The 15,924-nt window shown below is 43.3% G+C and overlaps 1 protein-coding gene across 3 annotated transcripts in view; it reads left to right on the top strand.

The window, feature by feature from the left end:
- Positions 1-15,924, top strand: part of IL1RL1 (interleukin 1 receptor like 1) — a 28,307-nt gene that overhangs the window by 10,157 nt on the left and 2,226 nt on the right. The window contains exons 1-10 of one of the 3 annotated variants that reach the window (XM_006218732.4): positions 1,608-1,693; positions 2,506-2,677; positions 3,651-3,861; positions 4,842-5,016; positions 5,108-5,270; positions 6,617-6,688; positions 8,617-8,758; positions 8,851-8,996; positions 13,286-13,432; positions 14,344-14,511. In XM_006218732.4, the coding sequence (XP_006218794.3) occupies positions 2,602-2,677; positions 3,651-3,861; positions 4,842-5,016; positions 5,108-5,270; positions 6,617-6,688; positions 8,617-8,758; positions 8,851-8,996; positions 13,286-13,432; positions 14,344-14,511 (1,300 nt within the window). In that variant the 5' untranslated portion in view covers positions 1,608-1,693; positions 2,506-2,601. Of the gene's footprint in view, positions 1-1,607; positions 1,694-2,505; positions 2,678-3,650; positions 3,862-4,841; positions 5,017-5,107; positions 5,271-6,616; positions 6,689-8,616; positions 8,759-8,850; positions 9,014-13,285; positions 13,433-14,343; positions 14,512-15,924 lie in introns of those variants that run through there. The other 2 variants (XM_015251593.3, XM_072951630.1) reach the window with 2 other exon arrangements.

Genomic DNA, 15,924 nt, shown 5'->3' with positions numbered 1-15,924 from the left:
TGATGATATTACAACTCTAACTGAAACCTTATTTAAAACTAAGAAACCAAGGTAGCTGTGGCCTAGTCTAAATGAATATATGCCCACATTAAGTAAAAATTTTTGAAAGATGTTTTAGGACACAAAGTATAAGTTTGTACTCAAGTATAAGAATGTTCAAGTTGGTATTATTTCATTTATCACAATGTTATCTCGAGCTGACGGTTTCTGGGCACTGTGTCAAGCTTGCCTGCTCCTGATTCTGTGGTCTCAGTGTCAAAACTCAGGATCTTGATAATAAAAAGTTGACAACTAAGTCAAGAATGGCAATGAACAGATCTAATCTCTCGAATTCACACCAGATGTCTCGTGGTAAATCTCCCAGCAGTGACAAGACTTTGCTCCTCTTCCTCTGAGAGCATGTGACTGATGTCCATGCAGACGGGGGTGGCTGTTCAGGCACGTTGCCGGTCACAGTGCTGGGGGGGGAGGGTGGGTGTAGTCAACTGACTCCAAAAACCTTCTACAACTTTGGCAGCAATCTCCTTTCTCAACCTTTCTCACCTGGTGGTGGTATGACTTAGTGATTAGAAATCTAGCCTTTAGAGCCAACCTGCTTGGGTTCAAATTCTGGCTCCGCCTCTTAGCAGAATGTGACCGGACATATTGCTTGTCCTCTCAGTGCCTCAGCGTCCTTGTCTGTAAAAGGGTGACCATAAGAGCAGGCCTGCCTCCTTGGGTGTTTGTGAGCATGAAGGAGTTAATACATGGAAGTCATTTAGCACTCTGTCTGGCATAGAGTGAGTTCCAGAGAAGGCTTAGCTTTTATTAGTATATCATTGTGCTGGTCTGGAATTAGTTCCCGAATCCTTCTGGGATGTGGTGAATTTTAAAAGTGAGTTCAATTTACTCATGCCTGAGTCATCCCAGCAATGCATAGCTGAAAGCAGATTTTTGCGGTGAACGTTTGTTTTATGTGGACCCTGAGAGTTGAGGGTCCTGGTTTTCCTTGTCAATTCCCTTCAGGCAGCCTTATTCCTCGAAGCCTCCCTCTATTTCTCTGAATTCCTTAGGAAAACTTCCTTTCCCCATCCAAGCCTGCGAGCCCTGTAGGGACTTACATCTGTGGAGTTGGAGTCTGTTTTTGGATGAGACCGTGTCACATTCTGTACCTGAAACAGAACATTTGTGAGATCCTGTGAAGTCCTGTTTGCTCCTGCTTTGCCTTGGAAGCTCTCTGACAGCCTCCCTAACCCATGGCTGCCAAGCGACGTGCCAAGGAGTATCTGAAAGGGCAGTATCAAATTCCCAAGACTGCAAGATCGTTTAGAACTCAAAGTGCAGTAATATCGGGGTGATAAACAGCTAGCATTAGTCAGCTTGAGAAACTGATGCTAAAACGGGTGGAGATGATTTGAGTACTTCTAAAGAACTATTCAATGTACTTCTCATGCTTTAAATATTTATGTACCAGAGTCAAGGGTTCTTGGTACACGATACATCAGCATTTTTGAACAAGTCATGAATTTTGGCTAAAAACCAAATTTCGGGGTGGGTGGAGTGGCGAGTTGAAGGATGTCTTTGCGTGTCACCCCTTTGAAATAAAAGAGAGAGCGCATGCTCGTGAGGACTCTGCAGGGAAGGAGCCACGAGAGCCGGACACTTCACAGCTCAGTCTTGACGTGAAGTTCGTTCCCTCTGCCCTTCACTTTGGGTAAGCATCAGTTACTTATCTCAAATTTGTAGTAAAAACTTTTCCACACAAGGAATAAGAAAAGTGTCAACGATTCATGCTTAGAGGACACATGCTTTCTGAAATATATTAAGGGTTGTTGTATTCATTCAGTATTTGTCAGTTTCTACATTGGTTCCATCCCTCCCTGGAGTTTTTTAAGAAAAAAATGATATAGTTAAGTTATTCTTCTGCTGAGAGGGGGAAAAAAGGTATGCAATTATTTTTCACAGACTTTCGACTCTTCTTAGAAAGACTTTGTTGAATCCTGGGGACCAGCTGGGGCAGGGACAAATTTTAGAGGGTTTGGTGTAGTGTTCAGGGCAATTATTTGATGACTTTCCTGTGTTCCTTAGCTGCTTTGTGACGACTGTTTGCCTGTGTCCTTGAGCTGTGGGTCACGCAGCTGGTAGCCTATGTGGATGCCTGTGGTCTCAAATCAGTGTTTATAATATTGTGTTTTCTAGGGTCTGTTGAATTTTATGGTTTTATTTTTTTCAAAAATAGAAATTCATTTTCTTTCCTCTTAATTTAGCTTCTTTCAGTACATTCTCATGAGACTATGAAATGGCATGGCCATAGTAAGTTTTGTGTGGTCCAAAGGTCCAGTAGGAATAAATGTGTCTGAAGCCTGCTCCCAAACATATTTATACATACTAAACACCTGTGAATGATTAATTCTCCTGGGGGGTATTGGGCAAGTAAAATCATGGCTGTAAATATTTTGCTTGTGATTTCGTATGATTTGTTTTTCAGAAGAGATACTGACAATTCTTTCCGACTATAAATCTTAGGGAGCGCCATCAGCCACCTAGGGGAGAATTTCACCCTCCTGTGTCACAGATTCAATCTGAATCATCTCGAGAATCAGTTACCAACACTTGCTCTGGATGAAGAAACTGAGAATGAGAGTTTGCGTCTTGGCAATTCTGATGGTTCTCATACCTTCCGCGTCAGCTAAGTTCAGTAAGCATTGCTTTTGAACTGAAATTTACAATTCTTTACATTAAGTAATTCCAAGGACTTTTGCCTTGCTTTTAACTGCTTGCTGCCAGTTGCTCCAGCTGAATGGTAACTTGGAAAATTCATTTATGCTCTGCAGACATTCTTTATCACCAATCTATCAGGACAAATTCTTCATAACAAACATGGCATAATTTTAATTTTACGTATTCAAATACATCAAAATTTAACACGATGCCTGCACGTGGAGGCACTGTAAGCATTTGTTGACTGACAACATGCTTTGTGTAGGTAGACATGGCTGCTTCTCATTGGAGCAATGCGGGGGATTTAGCCCCAAATTAAGTCATTAACCTGTGGTACCCATTAGAATCATCATTTTAAGTGAAGTAAGCCATGAAGAGAAAGAAAAATACCATATGATATCACTCACATGTGGAATCTAAAAATAGAAAAAAGAAGACACTAATGAACTCATCTACAAAGCAGAAACAGACCTGCAGACATGGTGAACAATCTTATGGTTACTGGGGGAAAGGGGGTGGGAAAGGATAAATTTGGGCGTTTGAGACTTGTAAATGTTAGCCACTATATTTAAAAATAGATGAAAAAAACCCAAGTTTCTTCTGCACAGCACAGGGAACTATATTCAATATCTTGTAACAACCTTTAATGAAAAAGAGTATGAAAACGAATATATGTATGTACAGGCATGGCTGGGACATTGTGCTGAACACCAGAAATCGACACATTGTAACTGACTGTACTTCGATTAAAAAAAAAAGAATATTTTATGAAAGATCATAGCTCATTTACTTATTCTTTCTCAGTTAAAGTATCACCAAGTATGACCTGGTTTCTAAATTTAATCCTAGAAGAGGATATTTAGAATACAGAGATTATAATCTTTATATACGATCATTCCAGGATTTCATATTTATATAAAATATCTATAATTTTTTTTTGTCATTTGCAGGCAAATCTTCTTGGGGCCTGGAAAATGAGGCTTTAATTGTGAGATGTCCCAGACAAGAAAAATCTCAATACCCTGTGGACTGGTATTACTCAAAAACCAACACAATTATTCCCACCCAGAGAAGAAACCGTGTAGTTGCCTCCGGGGAACGTCTGAAGTTTCTCCCAGCCGAAGTCAGCGATTCTGGATCTTATACTTGCATCATCAGGCGGTATTAGCCCTCTTACCCTGCTCCCTTGTCTGAGTTGCCCTCACTTCCCTTCCCTTCCCCATTCTAGACCTTTGTGGAACAGTTGAATATGTAAAGAAATTTGAAAAAAAGAGCGCTTCTAGGAAAAAACCTCAGGTTGGGGTTTAGGTGATGGTGAACTCACTATTGGGATGATTAATGGCAGGGGTTAATTTGTAGCTCAATTGGAAAAAGACTAACTCTTTCAGTGACCAAGAGAATTGAGAGCAGTCGCTCATGTGGGGCTCCAGATCAGAACAACCCAGCACAAAACACAGGAACCTAGGAGCTGGGCATGTGGAGGTCTGCAGTGTGTGTCAGGGGCAGTTTCCCACTCTGTCGATCCGAGGGGCAAGCCCCAGAGGGTAACGTGAGATTGTGTGCCTGCAGGTCACTTACCTTCCGTGTAAACTGTCAAATGTCTGTGATTTTGTGCCTGTTCGGCACATCCAAGGTGTCAGGTGAACTGTCGAAAGGCAAGATGTGTATAGTTAGGTGTCTAGATTCTGAGATCAGACAGGGTTTGTTTCAAATTCATGGTCTGTCACTAGTTAGCTGTGTGTTGCCAGCAAGTTACTTCTCTATCTATAAACCCACTTTGAAGGACAGTTGTGAGACTAAAATGAGGTAGTGTTACCACTACGAATGGTAACTGTTAATAAATACTCATTGTCTTTAATTATATTGGTCCTCCGCAGGCATTACAGCAAAGACAGTATACAAAGTAACAATGAGGAAGTCAGCTTTAGGGTTACTGTAAGAGCTATGTTTTATCTCAAATGTAACAAAAGTATTTAAAACTCTAAATTTCAGTGATTATTTTAAACCAAGAATCACTATAAAATAACAACCATGCATCACTTGTTTTAAGAAGAAAAGCAATATTAAGTAAAAGAGTTGCATGAAGTTATTTCATAATGCTAAGTGATTTTAAGAAAAAAATTGTTGGCTTATTTTAATAGTCCTACCTCCAATAAGACTGGGTATGTGAATGTCACCATTTATAAGAAACCACCAGGTTGCAGTATTCCGGATTATCTGATGTATTCCACAACATCCGGGTCAGAAAAAAATTCCAAAATATATTGTCCGACAATTGACCTCTACAATTGGACAGCGCCTGTTGAGTGGTTTAAGGTAAGAGACGTGTGGGACACGGAGTAAAGTCACACAATGTATATGAACGTAAGGAAAGAATTATTGCATATGGACTGGAATTGTGTTTCAGAATTGTGACCTTCTTCGAGGATCAAGGTACCAAGCACACAAGTCGTATCTGCTGATTGACAATGCGACTCGCCAGGACACCGGTGATTATACGTGCAAATTTATGCACAATGAAAATGGTGTCAGTTACAGCGTGACAGCAACCAGGTCATTCACAGTTATTGGTAAGCTGCCAAGTTTAACAAAATGCAACACTTGAAGAAAGATAACATGAGAGATATTGAGCCCTTGTCAGTCTGCCTTTGCTTCATCCTCCTCCCCGAAATTCCTCCTGTCTCATCTTATCTCACATACTCACCACTATGACGCAAGAGATTTTCTAAATGCGCTATCAAGATTTAAGACAGCTTGGAGGGAAATTACTCTACGAATCCAAAGCTGCAACTGTTCTCTCCTCTATGGCTTCATTTTTCAAAGATAAAGTGAGCTGGGTGCTAATTGAACTCTTTTTTTTTTTGACTAGAATACAGCTATTTGGAGAACAAGATTAACTCTCTTCCTCCCAACTTGTTGTCAGAGGTTCTGCAAATAGAAAAAAAAAAACAGTCTATTTAGTCTCTATTGCAACTAACTGGATTAGAAGCTTAGTGAGAAGTTTTATGCAGAGATACACAGATATCGTTGGGTGCTTTCCAATCTTGATTTGTGGTGCTTTCAACATCATCAGTGACCTCAAGTAGGTCATTTAATTCTAACTTCTTTCTTTCAAATTTACTTTATATTCTATAAAACTCCTGTCAAGGGACAAGACTTCACAATCAAGCATGTCAAATCTCCAGGGAGATGGGGGTCTGGTCTCCTCAGCATAGCTCGATCTGTGGATGCAGGTGGAGCAGCTCCTGAATGGGTGGCGGAGTTCTTAGGGCAGAGCAGCAGTGGAGAGGAGGTTTTCTGTGGAGTTTTTCCAACAATGTCCCACTGCTGTAAAACGGACATGACAGGACCGCATTTCTGTCAGTGCCTCTTGCTGCTTCACATCAAAGCCCGCAGCGATCCTTGATCACACCGTCCTGAAATAAGTGAGAATCAAAGGGTGCAGGAATGCAGCCTGGCCCCAGAAGACCCCCTTTCACTGTCTCTAGCCATCAGTGCCACAGGAATTAGAACCTCCTGGGACAGTGGGCCACCTGGGCGGAAAGGCGTGAGCAGAAGTGTGGACTTAACATATTTATCATTTTCATGAATCTTTAGAAATCTTCCCTTTAGCACTATGCTTATTCTCCAGAGCTGCAACTAATTTAATAGGTTGGACAGCCTTTCTTTTAATGATTAAAAAAGAGAATAGGAAATGACAAAAACCATCACAGGTTGTAAAAGGAAGTATTACTTGAATGTTTTTGTTACATTTGTGTGTGTGTGTGTGTGTGTATTTGTGGCCATGGGTCACTGGCAGAAAAATGTGAGAAACATCACTATGAAATAGGACAGAAATATGAAAATACAAGGTTTACAGTGATGACCACCCAGTGCGCTCCTAATACTTTTATTCTCTTTCCATCTTTAATTTCAGGTGAGCAAGGCTTTTCTCTGTTTCCAGTGATTATAGCCCCTTCACAAAATGAAACAAGGGAAGTGGAGATTGGTAAGAAAACTTGAATGCTGTCAGTGTTGCATGGAAAATCCTTCCATATGACCCCTGTTCTGAATTCCCCAAGCGGTGGGGTGGGGGGCGGGGGTTGCGGGTCGGGCCATTAGCATAACAGATCTTGAGGATTAAATGAGACGTCATGTTTGGAAACACCCACCTCCGGCACTCGCTAATAGTAGGAGTACGTGGCCACAGCAATACTCAGCACTTACATCTGAGCTGCATTTGTAACTCATGCTGCCTTCACGTGTACTGTTTCGTTTCCCTTTCACTTCTATCCAGGCGGTAGACAGTGTCCCCACTGTATGCTTGTGGACACTTAGGCTCAGAGAGGACGCACCCAGGGGCGTGGACCGTCAGTGACAGAGGGATGCTCTGCCCATCTCTGCCTTTCCTGGCTCCCCACTAGAAGTGGGGTCCCACTCAAAGTTCTCAGCATATAAAACGAGACCACGCTGACCACCTCAGGGTTGGTCCACGGATTTGCAGCACATCCACGATCTTCCCTGCCTTTGCCCATGTGGTCCCTCCTTCTCATCCCTCAACACTAAGCTCAAATTTCACCTTGTCTGTGAAATCCCCCATGCCAGCCTCCTTGCCTGCCAAAGAGCAGGATCAGAGCCACCGTCCGATCAGGTCCAGAGGCACCTGTGGCAGCCCTGCTCCCTCCACTGACCCCTCGTTCCATGTTCCCGTGCCGCTTTGTCAGTCTTTCTGCTAGAGCACTGGACCACCTTGTGTTCTGATCGTTTGTTTATGGCACTGTCACCTTCCGAGAGACTCTGAGCTTCTCATCCCCCTTCAGACACTTGATTCTCTCTTTTTTTTTTTTAACACTTTTACTGTTGTCTGGTTCCTGTACAGTAAACTACACATATTTCAGATGTACAATGTGATGAACTTTGATAGATGTAGACACCCATGAAAGCACCACCATAATCAAGACAGCTAACATTTCCATCACTCCCCCAAAGGTGCCAATTTTGGATTCCCAGTTTATCCCTTCTCACCTCCCTCTACCCCCTGGTAACCATAAGTTTGTTCTCTATGTCTCTGAGTATGTTTCTGTTTTGTAGGTTAAGTTCATTTATGTCCTTTTTTTTTTAAGTCCACATGTAAGTGATATCATATGGCATTTTGCTTTCTCTTTTTGGTTTACTTCACTCAGAATGATGATCTCCAGGTCCATCCATGTTGTTGTAAATGGCATTATTGTACTCTTTTTTATGGCTGAATAGTATTCCACACATATATGTATATGTGTATCTATATATGTGTATATCCATCTTCTTTGTCCAGTCATCTGTCGATGGACATTTGGGTTGTTTCCATGTCTTGGCATATGCTTAATTCTTGACCCAGGAACTAAGGGCTCTGTAAGAGATGGCTGAGTATTGTCCCAAGGCAGGAAGCAGGTAGCCCTTAAGCTTTCAGTTCTGAAACGAGGAAGTCTCAAGTTACAGAAGTGAGGATGGAGAGGGCTTTTGTTGGACAATTAAACACTGGGATTGTAGCTGCGTCAGGTAAAAGGGTTTTACCCACCAAGGCATCTCTCTATAGAGAGATGAAGAGAATTCTGTAGAAGGAGAAAGGTGGAGAAGGGAGCAGTTAAAAAGAAATTGCAATTTAGAGTAAAGGGAAATCTTAGATATAATGTGGTATCAGAGAAACCTCTTTAGTTTCTGCTGCAAGGGAGAGGGGAGAGGGAGCTGAGCTTCAGCCTGAGTTGTGGGATGAAGGTGATTGGAGAGGGAGGAGGCAGAGAAGGTGCAGACGATGAGGGAGGGAAATGGGAGTCAACTCATGGCACCTCTAGGTGTTCGATGAGTGTTTTTACACTAAATTAAAATTTAAATTCATTGCACTTAAGTACTACTTGCAGAACTTAATTTTATTGATGCATTTCTTTCCTTCTCATCTAGGAAAACCAGCAAACATAACGTGTTCTGCCTGCTTTGGGAAAGGCTCTCAGATCATGGCTGAGGTCCTGTGGCAGGTGAACAGAAGCAAGGTTGCAAACTTTGGTGAAGCAAGAATCCAAGAGGAGCAAGGGCAAAATCAAAGGTATTTTAAAATTGCAGTTAAAGCATCCCCTCCCTTTCATGAAAGTTTGCAACTGCAGCATAAGCACTGAAAGTAACAGGTTGCCTTTTTAGTTCTAGCAATGAGCTGACTTGTCTAAACACCGTTTTAAGAATAGCGAGTATAAAAGAAGAGGATTTGTGGCTGAACTACAACTGTCTGGCCCTGAATTTCCACGGCTTGGCCGTGCACACCGTACGACTCAGGAGGAAAAATCCAAGTAAGCCATGTTTCTGAGACTTCGGTCACCCGAGTTTGCTGTATCGACTGTGAGCGGACATCATTTTCTTAGAGAAAAGAGTGTTGACGTGTGGTTCCAGGGGGCCCCATCAAGACAACAGAGGGCTCATAAATTGTGCTTCTCCGCTTCAGAACACTGAGCACTTGTAGCCTGGTCTTCTTGGAACATTTCCATCTGTCTGGTTACCTCTCTACGGGGTTTGCCTCCTCCTCCTCTTCGTTCTGCTCCTCCTCCGCCTCCTTCCCTCTCCTCTTGTTGGTTCCTCCTCAACACCCATCCGCTGCCTTGGCCATTCTTCTGCTTTCTAACTTCATTAGCTCTCTCTGTCTCACTGTGCGGGAGGCAAAACACACCAACAGTGAACTGTGAACATGCTCTTTCATTACGTTTTATAACTGTTGTTAACATAAACATGTCCCTTTTTATAATTTGTATTTTTTTTTGTCCTAAAGAACATGCATTTATTTTAGTGAGGCTGACAAAGTGGACTAAAAGTGAAGTATGTAATTGCTGCCCATTCCAGTAAGAAAATCTTAGGAGCTGCTTTGTAATGATAGTTAAACAATTTAGGTGGAACTCAGGGGAAGTCTGGTAGCTCAGCCCATTGCTTTATTATATCTGTTACTCAACACGCAACTGAGGTACCACCTCTTCTGAAGAGCCTTCCTTGACCACCAGTTTGGAATACATTGTCCTCTTCCTTCTGTGCATTCCTGCAGCATCCTGTCTCCATCACTGCTCTCACCACACCCTGCTCTACGTGACTGTAAATGCCACGAGGGCAGGGGTGGCATCTCACCCATCTGTGTGTCCTCAGGCTGTGGGGCAGTGCCGGGCACCAAGCATGTGCTCAATGAACACTTGCTGAATGAAAAAATGAACACACACCAAAGTTATCCAGGAAGGCTGTTTTCGTACACTTCCCTTTCTCTAGCTACAGGCTTCATGACACAATAAAACAATAACACATTTATGTTGGTTAAATCGAACAACTTTACTCACAAATTAGGAAGGGCAAATTAGTTGTGTTAGTTTGCAGTTTTATCTAAATCTAGCATGCTTTTACTGATTTCCTCCTATCTTGATGCAATAGCATATAATTAGGCAAATATGAAACTGACTACTCTTCAATGGATTAATTTCAGACCTATATATAATCTCTCAAAATGTAGCATCCTCTTTTGCAAATATTCAGGGCTACAAGGAAGAGGCAGGTGGAGAAAAGACCTGTCTCTGGTGTAGGCAACAGGAAGATACACCATAGGGAATTCGAAACAGAAACAAAGCCATCAGTCACTGTGGTTTTTATCGCCAGCACACCCAGACAGCGTTACACCCGTCAGTGAGGACACGCTCCCACTCCCAGGGACACGCCGGTCTTCTCCCAAACCTTCCATGTGTCACTGCACGCACTGATGGCAGCAGAAATAGTTTGACAAACATTTCCTTCCTGGCACCTGTCAGTTCCCTCACTTGTTTGCTTGTCCAGGTAGAGACACCTTGTTTGTTAGATGGAGCATTTAGTCCAGTGGGATAAATGGTGGGGAGAAAAATTTGATATTTTAACACTTGTCACTCCAATTGCCACTAGGTAGAAATTACTCAGTGTGTCTGTCAATGAGTCAAAGGGAGAGTTAAACTCCCAGACTATACCCCTAAGTGCGGGTGCAGCCCAGATTAATTTGGATAAACCCACAAAGGCACAATATGATTGGGAGAGATGAGAAGACAGACCACCAGTTTGATATGAGCGTTTAGTCTCTGCCTGAGGTGGTGCTTGGGATGTTCTTTGTGTTAATTCAAATTTAACCACCAGTTTGTAAGTTTTTATAAAACAAATGGCAACGTGACTACTGCCGATGATTTTAAATGCTATCGTGTTTCTTGTGTCACCAGGATTCTGCCAGTTATAGCTGTGTCACCCCAGGACATGTGGATCGTGTTGAGATGTTATGTCAGGGCGATGTTCGTGGTGCTGGTGGGCACGGTGGACCCCGCAGGAAAGCGGAAGCCACGCCCCTCCAGCTTTGTTTATCTCATCCTTATGCCCACGCTGTGCTTATGTGCTCCTTTTATGAATGTTCTCCGGGTACCTGTGTATTGGAATTGTTTTCACATTACATGTACTTGGTGATTTCGCTTCTTGTAATTTATCAGCATTTGCTACCGTTCACCTATTTTTCTTCAAATCAACATGGTTACACTGTTTCAGCAACTGTGTAAATTAAACAAAAGATGTCACAGCTGCTCTTGAGGGTCACACCAAATTCCTTTATTTCTAATCACAGAATAAAAGAAACTACAGCATTGTCTCGAACTTTAAAAACAAAAACTCAAAAACGCTGTGTCCTCATGATGTTAAATATTATTAAATATTTGATACCCATAATAATAATAAGAGTACACATTTATTCATTGCTCCCTACACGCCAGGACCTGTTTCATTTTTTCCCATTTAGTTTTTCATTTATTTTATCAAAACCCCAAGAGGAAGAGACTTTTTAGACATGAGGAAACTGGGGCAAAGAGAGGTTGGATTAGTGACCAAGTGCATTGTTACAGAGGCAGGATTCAAACGCAAGCAGTATTTCCTGTTTATAAGCACTTACAGAAAGTATTCGATGTTTGGCCATCACATACAGGAATGATTTATACGTTTATAAAGTCTCTAACATTTAGGAAGATACTGAACATCAACTGCCTTCAATGCCTTGGAGTAGCGTCTAGTTTAAAGTAGCCAGTCGCATGTGTAACCACTTACCCACAACCTCCACAAGCAATACGCGTCCCCAGTGTGCACCCAGACAGCCCTTTAAGTAAGAGTGGACTGGGGAGGAATCCTGCTGAAATAATTGACTTAGGGAGTATTTATCATTTAAACTGATGGCAGCAGACGTGGAGCTCGTGGCCAGTTTTCGGTGTTGAATGGGTTCACCTCGGTCATTCTTGCCTTCCCCGTGCTGGAGACTCAGGGAGCCGAAGGAATGGATGGAGGAATTTGCAGATAGGGGCCGGTGATTTTCTCTGGCCAAACTGACAGCCCAAGCTTTGAGACCAGATGAACATGAAAAGAGAAATATGTGGCCCAGCCTCACGTGAGAGCCTTCGCCCAGTTTTCTTTAAATGGGACTGTTTTAAGATCGGAGAGTTAACGGTTCTTAATGCAGGACGTAAACGTAAAGGAGCCATAAATCCTAGTGGTGAGCACGGTTCTCGCCTTCACTTTGTCTGTATCTGATACACGGAAGATGGGGCCACCTTGCACACGTACGTTGTGAAGCAATAAGGATAAAGGCTCAGTGATGGCTAAGTAACGTTCCCCAGAAGGGAAATCCAGGGTCTATTTAGGACCTAAAACCCAGTCATTTGACTTCATCAGCTATGCATTAGACTTATATGGCTCTTGTTTCTTACCTGCTCTCCTACGTCACCAACCCCAGAGGCCGTAAGTCCCCAAGACCTGTTGATTCTTCCTTCTCAATGCCGCCAACACCAGGCTTGTGTGTTCCTCTCTCACTATCACACGAGTCTGGACCCCCCTCCCCTCTCACCCCCAATACTGCAGAAACCTCTATCCCATTCAACTCTGAGTACCTGTGGTCCTTTTCTGCAGAGACTAACCCTCCACTGCCATCAGATTAATCTTGCTAAAAAACCACGCAACACTCTTCAGTGGCGCCCATGACCAGAATAGAGACAAACTGCTTCAGCTAGAGCTTCGAGTCTGATCAGAACCTAGTCCTGGATCCACTTTTCTACTCATAAATTCCAGTAATTCCCCAAACTGGATTATCCCCCTTCCTCAGAAAACTCCCTGCCATCTCTGACCTTGGGCTCAGAGCATCCTCTCTTGCCAAGAGTGCATTTCTTTTCTTGCAGCCACCTGAACCTTACTCATTCTCCAGGGGCCTCATCTTGCAGGGAGCCTTCATTGCCCAGACCATCATGGAGTGAGCTCTCCTTCCTAAAAACTCTGCTCGCTAAAACTAACGCTTTCACTTCTTGTTTTAGTTAAGTTTACACGTGTTTCTGCATCTCTTATGCTTTGAAAATCTCCTACAATGCCTCATCTGGTGCCTTGCACAGAATTGAGGCTCAGTAAACATTAATTTACTGATTCTTACAACAGCCATGTAAATTCCATGTGGGCATCCTTTGTATGAATCTCTTGTACTCCTAATGGAAGCCAGAATCCATGTTTTCGTTTATTTTCTCTTGTTTTAGTAATAATAGTGATCATTTTTCTCCTCCCTCTGTCTTTTGAATAGTCGACCAACAGAGCACCTACTACCTACTTGCAGGATTTGTCATATTATTATTGCTAATCAATGTCTTGGTGATAATTCTGAAAGTGTTCTGGATTGAGATTATTCTGCTCTGGAGAGACGTAGCTAGACCGTACAAAACTAGGAAAGGTAAGTGGCAAGTTTCAAGTTTTCTTCAAAAGGAAAGGTCCTATGATGGCTGTTGGTTACTTGTCCAATAACTTCTTAATAGCTATGCTACTAAACCCAGGTTCCCTTTTGCTTGCTAGCATCTTACCAATAAACCTTTTCAAATCCACTCACAGGACACTCTCTGTCTTGCCTTGTTGCTTCTCTTGGTTCTGAGATTCATCTCAACAGCTAAAATTCCCTCCCCCAGCAGGATTTCTATTCCTACTAAATCCCCAATAATATCCAATCCCAGAAAGGGCATTTTGGAAAATGTGTGTTGGCAAAACTTAATGGAAGTCAAAACATTAACAAAACTTTTTCCTGCTTTCCAGATGTGAGCAGGTGCACAGCATTCTTTCATTTGGCTGCAGATAAACTCTAGATTCTCCACGTGGGTCCCTCAACTAGAGATAATTGTCTGACCTGTGGGAAACTCAGATCCCTTAAACACTTCTACTTTCTTGCCACTGTTGGCCTTTGGCACTTTCACTTCCCCGGGAGAAATTCGCTTCCCCATGGGGAAGACAAAAGATGACGCTGAATTCTGTCCAACACAGCAGAAAGCCCCTTAATCCATGACTATCAATACTTATTAATAAATCATTGATCAAACTTGATGATATGATTGGGACTAAACTGGTCAGGCTCTTGCCTGTTCTCTGTTGTTCTGTCTGAGGCAGTAAGAAAGGGGACTTTGGGACCGAGACTGATTCCCTGATGACATTTGACAGCAGTGGACTGTTTTCAACATCTCTGGATCCCAGAATAATTGCGGGGATGAGATGCACTCGCCAGTGACCACAAAGCTCCCTGAAGAACGTCCACCAAGACTCAGATGAGAAGTTTCTAGGGCTGAGTTGTAAAGTCGTGTTTCTTGTTCTCACTTTCAGATGGGAAGGTCTACGATGCTTATGTGATCTATCCACGGAACTGCAAAAGCAGTTCGGAGGGGGCCGGCTCTGTGGAGTACTTCGTGCACCAGATTCTGCCTGATGTTCTTGAAAATAAATGTGGCTACACGTTGTGCATCTATGGGAGGGACCTGCTCCCTGGAGAAGGTAAACTTATCACCATACATCAGGGACAGAAGTTCACTCTGCCCCTAGCTCACTCTATGTCCACGTCTAGGATAACTCACAGCTCCTTAGCCTCTCTAGAAGATTTGGAGGAGGACTTAAAACCCAAAGAATTTTGTCCTAATATCCAGAGGCACTGGCTAAAATACTTGAAAGGACTCAGAAAGTCTTTGTAGTTTTCCTTAAATGGGTGAAAGGTCTGCAAACTTACATTCTCACAAGAACAAACAGAATTGTGTTTTCTGTTTCTTAATATTCCTAGTCGATTTCAAGTACTTCTGACAGTTGGGTCACAATCCCAGCATTTCAGTGGTCATTCTCCTTTCTCTCCGTATTTACGTCAAGTACCTATGAACTATCCTTCTAACCCTTCCCAGATTTCTCAGGGACCAAGAAGCATTTGGAATGTGAATGAGTCAGGGACATCATGAGCGTGAGCATTCAACATTAATGTTTAGGAGACTGAGTTTAAACTGGCATTCTTACTGAATAGAGGGGTTCAAGTGACTACAGGATTAAAGGTCCACACGACAGGCCAATTTGATTTATCCTGCAATATTTGGGTCACGTTCATGGCCTCATACCAGCCTGGGAGACATGCAAAGTGCACAGTTCAGGACAACGTAAGCAGAGTCTCCCTGGAGGTCCCCCTCTTCCTCAGCTCTCCCCACTGGCTACCTGTGCAAGCAGAGAGGACTCTCGTGGTGCTCAGATGCTCTCTGCATGTTCAACCTCTGCTCATGAGGCTGCAGGTGTTGGTGACATCACAGATGGTGACATGCAGATGTTGGTGACATCATAGCAGGTGACCAATCTCATTTCTAATTACAACCCTCCCCAGCCAAACATGAGTGCCAGGTCGCTGGCGCTAAGCTTCTGTTGCCTTGATTGTGCTGTATTTCATTTGAAAAGATTTCCCACCTCCCCTCTCTCAAGTACGTCCTCTGACCTTGCCTCAACCAAAGTAAAACAAAATCCAATAAAACAACACCAAACTTCACTCTTCCCATAGAAAAAGTTCATGACGGGCTCATACAGTGTACTTCTTCCCATGACGGTTACTTTCCATCTGTTCCTTCAAATCCACTCTGTGCCCTTCTCTATCCAGTGGCTCTGATGGCTGACCCTCATGGAATCCATCAGCCCTTGTCCTCTGCTCCATGCTGGGCTTGGCTAATGAGAGGCACTGGCAGGCGCTCAGAGGGCAGGACGCATCCCTGCCCGGTCCGGATGGGGTTGCCAGGGTAGTTGTGCGCCTCTCGGCTGGAGCCCTGGCTCCTGTCAGTCGGCCCTCCTCAGCCACGACACAGCTTGGGCGCCGTAACCGCTCCCTCCCCTTCACACCTGGTGGGTGGCCCTGGCTCCCCGGTATGCCCAGTTGTGGGGCTCTGCGCC

The sequence above is a fragment of the Vicugna pacos genome, chromosome 28 (assembly GCF_048564905.1).
Source record: "Vicugna pacos chromosome 28, VicPac4, whole genome shotgun sequence".
Classification (NCBI taxonomy): domain Eukaryota; kingdom Metazoa; phylum Chordata; class Mammalia; order Artiodactyla; family Camelidae; genus Vicugna; species Vicugna pacos.
Note: the sequence above shows the minus strand (reverse complement) of the source record. Positions and strands in the feature narration are given on the sequence as shown.